The 12,058-nt window shown below is 44.8% G+C and overlaps 1 protein-coding gene across 6 annotated transcripts in view; it reads left to right on the top strand.

Annotated features, from left to right (window-relative positions):
• Positions 1-10,046, top strand: part of spag9b (sperm associated antigen 9b) — a 59,259-nt gene extending 49,213 nt beyond the window's left edge. For all 6 annotated transcript variants that reach the window (XM_062526237.1, XM_062526236.1, XM_062526235.1 and 3 more), the window contains 10 exons: positions 154-337; positions 1,312-1,434; positions 1,633-1,713; positions 2,004-2,071; positions 2,522-2,670; positions 4,001-4,172; positions 4,872-4,985; positions 5,512-5,691; positions 6,993-7,124; positions 7,662-10,046. In XM_062526237.1, the coding sequence (XP_062382221.1) occupies positions 154-337; positions 1,312-1,434; positions 1,633-1,713; positions 2,004-2,071; positions 2,522-2,670; positions 4,001-4,172; positions 4,872-4,985; positions 5,512-5,691; positions 6,993-7,124; positions 7,662-7,777 (1,319 nt within the window). In that variant the 3' untranslated portion in view covers positions 7,778-10,046. The remainder of the gene's footprint in view (positions 1-153; positions 338-1,311; positions 1,435-1,632; positions 1,714-2,003; positions 2,072-2,521; positions 2,671-4,000; positions 4,173-4,871; positions 4,986-5,511; positions 5,692-6,992; positions 7,125-7,661) is intronic.
• The last annotated feature ends 2,012 nt before the right edge of the window (positions 10,047-12,058 follow it).

The raw sequence follows: 12,058 nt of genomic DNA, 5'->3' as shown, positions 1-12,058 counted from the left end.
GTGTTTTTTGGAAAGCCTCAATGGAGTTATCTGTGAAATGTAAAAATAAAAAGAAAAGTATAAATAAGTCTAAATATTTTTTATTATTATTTATTTATTTATTTAACAAATAACGAAAGTTTGTTTGTACCATTTCTCTTCGACGGTCTCCAGCGATCTTGTCTCCCGAGGAGGCGACCGAGGCCACGGAGAGCGGCCTGGCGTTCAAGGAGGTCGCCCACGCCCACGCCCACGTGCTGGACCTGACGGCGGGCGCCTACACGGAGCACGTGTTCACCGACCCGCTGGGGGTGCAGCAGCCACCGCCGCCCGAGACCCCCGCCTCCTACACCCAGAGGTGGGTGAGCTACAGCACAGGAACCCGTACACACTCACAGGGGGTTGGAGTCAGGGGGTCAGGATTTGACTGATTAGCTTCGCCCATTAGCAGGGCACTTCCTCGTCGCCATTTTCCAGAAATACATCATGTCCAGTGCCGTTTTCCCTGCGTTTTCCTCATGCTGATTGGTGGCTGTTCCACTCTCCGCTCATGCACGAGCTTAGTGTGGGCACGAGCTCTCGTTCTGTACCTTACGTCAGTCAGTAACCTGGCACTTAATTGGCTAAGTAAAACGGCACCGGAAACAAGCCTCTTGAAACGCCATGTTGAAGCCTGAAAAAATCGTTCAATTTTGGCACTTTTCACTAGCCTAGCATTCCCATTGAAATGAATGGGGGCGGGACTTGTTCACTTTCTCCAGTTCTTATAATACCTCCATGGTTGGAGTACATGCTAGGCCTGGCTCTAACAGTTACCGTCATTGCAACAGTTAGTTTCGCACACTATAACTGTTCAGTTAACGTTTCGACGCAGAGTATCAATTCAAGGGAAGAATAGTGGTTAATAATCCAGTAAGTATGTTGAAATGCGTAATAGGTCATGTTTCAGAGAACGAGAGTCGCTCATGAAGCAGTTACAAGATCTGATTGTAGGCGTAAACCGACGGTTGATGGTCTTCCTGACATGCTGAGAATCTCTGATCTAATCTAAGTCCTCTCTCTCCATCTCTCGCTCTCCCACTCCCTCTCTCTCTCCCCCCCCCTCTTTCTCTCTCGCTCTCCCTCTTTCTCCCCCTCTCCCTCTCCCTCTCCCTCTCCCTCTCCCCCTCTCCCTCTCTCTCTCTCTCTCCCTCTCTCTCCCCCTCTTTCTCTTTCTCTTTCCCTCTCCCTCTCCCTCTCCCTCTCCCTCTCCCTCTCCCTCTCCCTCTCATGCTCTCTCTCCCCCTCTCCCTCTCCCTCTCCCTCTCCCTGTCCCCTGCGTCTGGGCCGTAGGGAGAGTGACCTGGTGAAGGACGGCGTGAGCACGGCCTCGGAGGAGAAGGACCTCATGAGGGAGGAGGCCAACAAAATGAGCAGCGTCCTGGCCACCATGTGGTTAGGGGCCCAAAACGGCTGGTGAGTGGCTGATTTGAACTGACTGGCAGGAGGGCCAGCCAATCACAGAGTGTATGTGTGTGTCTGTGTGTTTTAAGTGAGTGTCTGTGTTTTTTTAAGTGAGTGTCTGTGTGTTTTAAGTGTGTGTGTGTGTGTGTGTGTGTGTGTGTGTGTGTGTGTGTTGACTTTAACTGAGGTTCTCTTGCTGGTTTGTTTCAGTGTGTACGTTCACTCTGCGGTGGCTCAGTGGAAAAGATGTCTTCACTCCATCAAACTGAAAGACTCTGTCTTAGGCATCGTGTGAGTAGAGAATCATGAGCTTTTATTTTTATCAGTTGCGGTTAAGAAAAGGAAAGAGGACATTTGAATACATTTTCCTGTTATCTGTTGAATAAGATCCAAAGATATTCACCACAAAATGTCGCAACTTCGGGGAACATTTTTATTACGTAGAAGCACACTGGTAATTTGTGTTATCTTAGCCGTTAAAATGGTTCAAACCGATCATGTTGTAAGATTTTTACTCTGTTTACTCTCTCTTATCTTTGGTGTATTTTTATGAGTGTGTGACATTTCTGTCTCTCCTGTAGTCATGTTAAAGGTCGTGTACTGGTGGCTCTGGCGGACGGAACACTAGCCATCTTCCACAGAGGGGAAGGTAAGACTCTCCCCTGTGACCTTGAAGACGTTCCCCCAACATGCAGTGCCCACACAACCATTCCCATTTACAACTTAAAGTTCCCATTTGGTGTGTTTGAAATCAGGCATAAGATAGATAGATAGATAGATAGATAGATACTTTATTGATCCCCAAGGGGAAATTCAAGAAATAAGCATAAGCCTGGACATATAGTATTTCAAAATGGATAATCATATATACAGCAATTTCCTGTTTATTAGCCACATTGTGTGTATAAGGATAATGTTTTATGCAAGTTAAAAGAAACAAAGCCATATTAATGCCATATTAATACCATATTAACTGTTCCCGTGTATTAACCTCATAGCTGAAGAAATTTAGCAAAATGTATAAGTCGCAGCTAATAGTTGGGAAATGACGGTAACGGCTGTGGAAATGTCTCGTCTTTGGCCTGTGTGTGGTGATCAGATGGGCAGTGGGACTTGACCAACTACCACCTGCTGGACCTGGGCCGGCCGCACCACTCCATCCGCTGCATGACCGTGGTGCACGACAAGGTGTGGTGCGGCTACCGCAACAAGATCTACGTGGTGCAGCCCAAGGCCATGAGGATTGAGGTGAAAGTCACAAACACACACACACACACACACACACTCAAACGCATACACACACATGCTCACACATCCGGACACGCATGCATGCACACACACACACACACACACACACACACACACACACACACACACACACACACATACTCCAGTCCAACACACACACATACACATACTCCAGTCCAACACACACACATCCGCACACACCCGCACACACACACACACACACACACACACACACACACACACACACACACACACACACACACACACACACACAAATGCAGTCAGAGGGTTAGGCGAGGGTAAGTTGCTCCACTTGACCTCTCGTTTGAGGTAGTGCACCACCATGTTGTTTGAACAGATGGTTCCTTCGCCGTCCCTTGTCAGCTTATGAAAAGCCTCTGCAGAGGATCTGCCGTGTGAAGTTAACAAAACATGTCTTTACGAGACCCCCATTTCCTATTGCGTAAAAACGTCAGGTAGTGTGCATATCTGAGCACACCTGTTGCTGCATGGTATGGATTTAGTGCCTCTCTTGCCTGAGGGGCTTCCATCTGTTGAAAAGAGTTACGAGTTTCTTCAGACCACGCTAGTCCTGCCCTCTGTTTTTCCACTCTGGAGTCGGACTTAGATTTACGGTTCTGGCAAGCGGAAGTATACGGGTCTGTTGCAGAGTGAAGTTGCCTTGCTAGATTTCTATCTCCGACAGGACATGTCTCTGGCAAAGAGTCGGTCGGGGTTTCGTAATCACGCGCCGTATCAATCGCACCCTGACACCGTGTCCTAACCGCATCCGACTGTTCGATTTGCACCGTAAATTGTCTCACGTCTGACACTTTTTGTCCACACTGGGTGTTGACATGCGTTAACACCCCACAACAAAAACAGAAAAGCAAGCTGCCATAAATTTACTCTGTCAAGCAAGTTGTCTGTAAGTTGGCCAACTTTTTTTTTTGCTCAAATTAGTTGCTAGTAATTCTAACAAATTAGAAAATAATCTACAGTATCTTGTTTGGTTGGTGTCGCCGTAAGGGAAGATCGCTGTTTGGTCCTTTTGCACCAAGATTTGCTCAATATTCATTTCTACCTTAGTCAGAGGTGTCTGGAAAGAAGAAACCATTAGTATTAGTAATCACACATACACACAGACACACACTCATACACCCCCACACACACACAAACACAAACAAGCAAAAACATAAACACTTCCACGAACATGCACAAAAAGCAAAGATTTGTTTTTTTATACACATGAAAGGAAATGCTGCTGGTTTTATCCAGTCTCTTAACTTTTTTTGGATCATGATTTAACTCCTTCGTTATCCGCCAACAGAAATCGTTCGATGCCCACCCGCGGAAGGAGAGCCAGGTGCGTCAGCTGGCCTGGGAGGGCGACGGCATCTGGGTGTCCATCCGGCTGGACTCCACGCTGCGCCTCTTCCACGCCCACACCTACCAGCACCTGCAGGACGTGGACATCGAGCCCTACGTCAGCAAAATGCTGGGTGGGTGCACACACGCACACACACACACACACACACAAACACACACACACATACATGCATGCATACACACATGCATACAGTACACACACACGTACACAGTACACACACACACACACACACCATTTCTCTCCGCCTTCCTGGCAACCTGACACTTGGCAACTCCGTCTCAAGGGCATGTTGGGCTAGACCCAAAAGCTGGGGACAGTGGTAGTGAAGTGGTTAAGGAACTGGGCTAGCGTGCAGTAGCCTGAAAGTTTTGGGTTCAATTCCCACCTTCCACCGTTGTGCCCTTGAGCAAGGCACTTAACCCCAAGTTGCTCTGAGAACAATGTAATGTAATGTCCCTTATAATGTAGTTGACATAAGTCACTTTGGACAAAAAAAGTCTCTGCTAAACGTAATGTAATGTAATGTAATGTAAAAGACCAGTACTTATTCATCGTCCCCAGCTATATAGGCGTGTTTCAAAACATCAGTGCATTCAACAAAAACTGTATATTCAGTAGTTTCCTTAGTTTTATAACGTGTGTGTGTGTGTGTGTGTGTGTGTGTGTGTGTGTGTGTGTGTGTGTGTGTGTGTGTGTGTGTGTGTGTGTGTGTGTGTGTGTGTGTGTGTGTGTGTGTGTGTGTGTGTGTGTGTGTGTGTGTGTGTGTGTGTGTGTGTGTGTGTGTGTGTGTGTGTGTGTGTGCGCTCCTCAGGCACTGGGAAGCTGGGTTTCTCCTTTGTGCGGATCACGGCGCTGATGGTGTCCTGTAATCGGCTGTGGGTCGGCACGGGCAACGGGGTCATCATCTCCATCCCCCTGACCGAGAGTAAGTGTCCATCCCATCATGCACTACGGAACTCAGGAGGATGGAGAATACCGTAACATTCAGACAATGGCACCATCTCATAGCTCTGCTTTAGAGGTGTTTGTAAAAAAGTGTTTAGTAGTGTATGCAGTTTAACTTTTCGTGAGGTGCTTCACATTCATGTGTGTGTGATGATGGTATGTAATCGTAATGTCTGTAGTTTGCTCACATTCATGTGTGTGTGTGCATAGTATGGAATATCAATGTGTGTCGTATGTTCACAATAATGTGTGTGTGTGTGTGTACTAAGTATGGAATAGTAATGTACAGTATATAGTTTGTTCGTATCCATGTGTGTGTACATAGTATATAATTGTAATGTGTGTAGTTTGTTCACAGTAATGTGTTTGTCTGTGTGTGTGTGTAGTGTGTACATTGTATTGCACTCAGGCCTGTTGGGTTAAGGAATGCCTGCGTGTTCCTCATTAGTGTTAATATAATGGGGCCTTTGTGTGACATTCCTCTCTCTCTCTGGTCCTGCTCACAGCGGCCAACAAGATCACCTCGGGATCGGGGAAGCAGCCCGGCGGCGCCATCCGTGTCTATGGCGACGAGAACAGCGACAAAGTGACGGCGGCGACCTTCGTCCCCTTCTGCTCCATGGCTCACGCCCAGCTCTGTTTCCATGGCCACCGGGATGCCGTGAAGTTCTTCTGCGCGGTCCCAGGTAACCGGCGACCTCGGCAGAGAGAGAGAGAGAGAGAGAGAGAGAGAGAGAGAGAGAGAGAGAGAGAGAGGATGAATGCCACTTCTTAACAGAATGCAACAAGTACACATCCATTAGAGATACCTTTTTCCCCCAATTTGAATTAGTTATACCTCAATTTCAAACTTTAGAGAATGAACAAATTTCTCATTTCTGTTAGGAGAACAAACAAATTGTATACACCTGGCGGCACAATACTTGTTAGAGTGTCACAAAATGAGGAAGTGAGTGCATATTGACAATATCTGATGTATATACAGTACATATACTTATTTTATTGTATTCATAATAAGTTCCCTTCTATACAGTATTGCATAAGTTTCCTTTCATTTATAAACCATATAGTAGTATTAAGTAAGTTTCTTTTTTCTTTTATTTCTTATTTTTTTTTATGTGTTGATTGTTTCCAAACAGATATTGTATCTGTTTGTATTGCTATACTGTATGTCTGCTTTGGCAACACTGCTTTGATGAGTCATGCCAATAAAGCTACCTTTGAATAGAGAGAGAGAGAGAGAGAGAGAGAGAGAGAGAGAGAGAGAGAGAGAGAGAGAGAGAGAGAGAGAGAGAGAGAGAGAGAGAGAGAGAGAGAGAGAGAGAGAGAGAGAGAGAGAGAGAGAGAGAGAGAGAGAGAGAGAGAGAGAGAGAGAGAGAGAGAGAGAGAGAGAGAGAGAGAGAGCGAGCGAGCTTCTCAAGGGCCGCATGCCTAGGGAAGGACTGTGGGGAAAGCACCAGAGCTATGAGGAGGCGAACACTTGAGTCACCCTGTGTTGTGTTCCCATTGTCAGTGCATTGCCTTCACCATTGCCTTCACAGTATATACTCGAGTGCCGTAGTGGCCGATTTGGCCACTGAAAAAGGGATTTTCAGTGATTTTTTTTTTTTCTTTGGAAAAGGCAAAACCCAGTGGAATGTGGTGAAATTGAGCGTACAGTATGTGATCCGAATATCATAGGCTGATAGAAAGATAACACGATCTCATGCACTCATGTATTAGTTCCGTTTCTAGTGCAAATGAAACCGTCTCAAGAAGAATGTTTTCTCAAGGGTGGTCTTAAAGTCTTAAACCCTCAGCCCCTACTGTAGATGTACTGTTCTGTATTTCAGTTTATATTGATTTTCTACTGTGTATTCGTTTCCATAACTCAGGGCTGCTGTCTTGCCCTCACTGTAGCAGAATGGGAGTAAGAGCAAGTTGGCTGTTGCAATAAAAACAAACACACTGCTCATTTCTGATTGGTGCTTTTGCGTCTCCGTCACAGGTCAGGTAATTCCCTCTGCTACGGCAGGTGGGGAGGGGGGCGGGGATAAGCCCTCGTCGGAAGCCAATCAGGAGCTGGGCAAGTCCGTCCTGGTCATGAGTGGAGGAGAGGGCTACATCGACTTCAGAATGGGTACGTAGACACACAGATGCTCTGCACGCTGCGCTGGTTCTGTCTGCTGAAGGAGGAGTTTGGAGCGTTTGTCAGAGTGTCAAGTCGTGACGCATCATTTTTGTTTACATTGGATTGGTGCAATGCACACTACTTTAAACGGCTGTAAGCATAGAATTTGTTTAGGTTTCACTATTTCCACTCATCTGCATCTCTCTCTCTCCCTCTCTCTCTCTCTCTCTTTCTCTTTCTTTCTCTTTCTCTCTCTCTCCCTCCCTCTCCCTCTCCCTCTCCCTCTCTCTTTCTCTCTCTCTTTCTCTTTCTCTTTCTCTTTCTTTCTCTTTCTCTTTCTCTCCCTCTCCCTCTCCCTCTCCCTCTCCCTCTCTCTCCCTCTCTCTCCCTCTCCTTCTCCTTCTCCCTCTCCCTCTCCCTCTCCCTCTCCCTCTCCCTCTCCCTCTCCCTCTCTCTCTCTCTCTCTCTCTCTCTCTCTCTCTCTCTCTCTCTCTCTCTCTCTCTCCCTCTCCCTCCCTCCCTCTGTCTCTCCTTGGCTCTCTCTAGGCGATGAAAGTGCAGAGTCTGAGGATGTGGAGACCACACTGAAGCTGCAGCCGTTGTTGGCCAAGGCTGAGCGCAGCCACCTCATCGTCTGGCAGGTCATGGCTGAGGACGACTAACTGACCCCTCGTCCCTCATGCCTCTTCTCCCTCTCTCACACACACACACACACACACACACACACACCGTACCTGAACACTCACATACCACAGTGACGGGTGTGTGTGTGTGCATCTCACAGAGACAGTCCACTCTCATATCAACATGCATGTTTAATTGTTTTTTTCTTTAACTCAATCTCATCCATGCTTGTTTAGCCTTTCATTTTATGATTAATTTTTAATTCAATTTAATTATATTTTTTTCTTTTGATTTTTCATTATTTTCTCACCAAAACTCTTTGTGTTCATATGTGTTGAGTTACATCACGTTTGCTGTCGCTGAAGCTCACTCATATCACCATACTGTAACAGTCCTCTTTGTGTGCTTGAGGGGAACTGTCTGTATGTTTGCAAATGACCATCACCCATGTGGTCACCTAAACAAGACTTCCTGACCCTCTCAGGGTCGCGCACGGGTCACCGTATCAGCCTGCACTTTCTCTACGATCCTTTGGCATGCCGTGGAACAGTGGACGATGAAAAGGATCCGTGTTTCCATTTACCAGACTTTTGACAAAGTTCCGCTTCTTCCTCTTTGAGTGAGGTTCTCAATCGGAGGATTTCATCTTTCAACAAGCACGGTTGAATACTGGCTATCCTTGTCCGGATCCCATGTACTCTTCGAAAGTTACAATGGTTGCTCTTATGTTTATCCAAAACGTCATATTTGATTTTATTTTGTATTGCGTTGTTTACCCATATTTGGAGACTGGTGGAATTGTTGTTGTCTGAGTTCTGTTATTAGGACGTCAGTGTATGAAATAGTACGCGCAAGCACCTCTCTCAAGGAACAGATACACACAAAACAAAAAAACGGTTTAGGACGGAGGCATAGAAGCGCCAAGGTGGCTACTTTTCCCAGACAGACAGGCCTCGGTGTAGACTTTAGGTCTTCCTTCTTTCCTGAGTTAGCTCTTGATCACAGACACTTTAAGGAAAAAGAGTAATAAGTACAGCCTTTGGGTTTTTTTTGTTTGTTTGTTTATTTTAGCACAGCTATGCTAGAAATTTCTTTGACGATTCAGAGCAATTTGAAATTGTGTGGCAGAGTATTTATATTTATACTGAAAAGTGTTACCAAAGGAAAAAAAAGATGTTCTAGAAAAACAAAGCTTTGCTAGTAATCAACATGACGCTGCCTTTTTGAAGTGGTCAATATGGCCTAGAGTCGTGTGTTTGACTCTAGAGGGGGTTATATATGAATGCTTATTTTCAGATGTTTGTGCCGTAAGTCAATCAGGAATGTCTGCTTGTCAGGCGTACTTAACGAATGCGTGTAGGGTGTTTGGTAGGGGTTTATGTTGGTGGGTTTTGTTTTGTTTTGGTCACATAATCAATGAAAAACAAAAACGACAGAACTTTTATGCCTATTTTTATGATACCTTTTGTACATGTCCCGTTTCGTACTGCGTGTGTGTGTGTGCGTACCGCCCGCTGGAAACGACACACGAAAGGGGATCGTGCCGTCGGATGTGTCGAGCGTTCGGACCCAAACCCTGGGTCCATAGCTCAGGAGGTTTGCAAAGTTTTTTTTTTTTTTCTTCTCCAGGCGAGGAACGGAAAACTTCATATCGAGAAAGATTTAGCCATTTCAGTATTTATTTCTATGAATGAGCCTTTGCAGTTCAGAATGTAACTTTGTACATTGGAAAAAAACCTATTATGAAATTATATGAACATATAAATACTATAAATATGTATATGAAATGTAGATGTCTTGATTTTTATTGTTTTTCTTTTTTTTTTTCTGGACAATGATTGTTACAGTTCAAGTGACATTTGGAGACGAGTCCTCTCAAGCATCCCACTCTCAACAAATGTCTTTGGATATGGATATTTCCTTAGCTATGCACTATTTTATAAAAGGTGGGGGAATAACTGTATGTGTGTGTGTGTGACTGAGCGTGTGTGTGACTGAGCGCGTGTGTGTGAGTGTGTGTGTGCATGATAGAAGAGTATACCCTTGCCACCATTGAAGGGTGGGTGGATTGGGTGACAGGGGGTTGCTGGTGTGTAGATCCCCGCAGGTCCTTACATGTCCCCTCAGAGGTGAACGTCTATGCAGCAGGATGTAGGTCAACACTGTAGCACCCCCCCACATCCCACATACATACAGTGGCGTTGCCATGACAACGGTTGTCCTGGATGTACCTGTATATGTTTACCCCCCTCAGTGTCCTAGCCTTATTTTTTTTTAACAATCTATTAAACTCATGTTTTTTGGGGAGTTGTCAGCATCATTGTTTCATACTTATTCCCGTGCCCCAATACAATACCAGTCGGATGGTCCCGCCCCCAGTAGTTTGTTCATTAGGCTATCTGAAATAAGGTGGCAGCAGTTATGTCAACTGTAAGCTTCTGTTAGCCTTCATGTTGTTTTGACATAATGTGCTCACCAGTGTCTGAGGACAAAGCTGAATTGGTAACCGTTAGTTTACAGTTAGGAGAAATAGGGCTCCGAATTGCAACAACATGGACCCCACAGGAAGTGGCTGTGAAGGGTTTTGTGAGATGTTAGGAAAAAGTGACCAGATTTTGCATCAGTCACCATCGTATGATTTTCACTTCGGTCCTGAACTGCACTAATTGGAATCTGTCATCGTCTTTGTTGTCTGCAGTTCTAAATGATGTTAGACTTACTGGCTTGTTAGTAAAAACCTTGAAAAGTTTTAGATTGGAATTTGTCAATGACAGACTAAGAAGAACCTCAAAGTGTTCAAAGAAACCTTAATTTCAGCTTTTCTCCTGAAAATGGTCGATCTTGATGTTGTACCCTTAACCACTGATTAAAAAGTACTCCAAAAGTAACATTTAATTAATACCTTTAACCTTATCTTACAACATTTTCTCTATTTCAATGTGGGCCCGACACTTTCAGGAAAAGTAACCTATTCTGTTATGGTGTCTATGTACCTAATACTGTTTTGATGATGAAGGATCCAAGCCTCAGAGGCATTATCTCAAAATCAGGAACTTCTGACTACAAAGCTTGCGATGGAGAAAATCATATTTTAGATAAAGAGGCAGTTGTGGAGCGGTTCCTGTAATATTGATGATGACGTGTCCTCTCCTGAACTCTGCTCAGCTCTGTACTACATTTTAAGTATCAGCGCTTGTAGTCTTAGATCAGCCCACTTTGCTTTATTCTTGGAGCAATCTGAGCTGAGCAGACACCAGAGAACCAGTGCTGTCTCAGAGTTACAGCGAAGACGTGACATACATTCAAGAGGTCACTCATTTGTTTTGTACCCTTTGTGCATTACCTCTAGGAAATGGGTTGTTTATAAAATGTCAGTCTAGATCTTTGCCGATGATTCACACAGTGCATTGAATATAATCACTGTTTTTTGGAAAAAATGGGTCACTCAACACTTAGTTTAGTAGTTTTTTTCATGTGACGTAATACTGAAGTCGATCAGTGAGTCAGCCTGTCCCCGAGTGTGAAGTACAGAATGTACTGTTCTGTATCCAGGTGGATGATTTCACCGTGTCCTCACTAGGGGGCAGCATTGAGCCACACTCTACACACTCTGGGATGACATTCATAGAAGGACACAGGGAAGTCCTCCCCCTTCTCTGATTGGACCGTGGCTTTTCACAGAGAGATTCTATCCCAGTGTTCCAATCAGGAGAACCATGAAAACAATTAGGTGTATCTGAAGGCTGATGAGCACCTGCTCACAGACAACAATACACAAAAGAATCAGTGTACTGAGGCCCTCATCTGATCCAGGGTCAGTCACTGTCTGGATTGTCAATATAATGTTCTGTGAAGGACTGCTGTCTTGGCCCTGGTCCACTTGATCACTGAAATGAGCCGAATCTTAGCGGTTCCTTTGAGTTTCTTTTCCTAGTCAGTTCCACGGTGGACTAATGGTGAATGAGGATAATTAAATCATTTATTAGATTGTGCTTTTTAGTCAACTTCAAGTAGGTTGTGCTGGCTGGCAGCAGATTATAAATGGGCTATACCTGCATAGCTTATTGATTTATATGGAGAGTCTTAAGTGTCGTATTTACCTTTTTACAAATAGATGAACTGTCCAACCTATTGTGCTCTCTGGAGAATCCCTAATTGGCTTTTTTTGTGAGAATAAATCTTCAAGAACACTCTACTTTTCATGCACTTTTATGTCAGTCTATTTGGAGCGCTTTCACTGGGGTATAAAATGAGGTATCACACGCACTGAATCCATCTGTTCTGCAACAGCTTGGAGAAAAGATAAGAACTCGCAAAAA

Source organism: Sardina pilchardus, chromosome 22 (assembly GCF_963854185.1).
Source record: "Sardina pilchardus chromosome 22, fSarPil1.1, whole genome shotgun sequence".
Lineage (NCBI taxonomy): Eukaryota > Metazoa > Chordata > Actinopteri > Clupeiformes > Clupeidae > Sardina > Sardina pilchardus.
The sequence above is the reverse complement of the archived record's forward strand: the minus strand, read 5'-3'. Positions and strand labels throughout refer to the sequence as shown.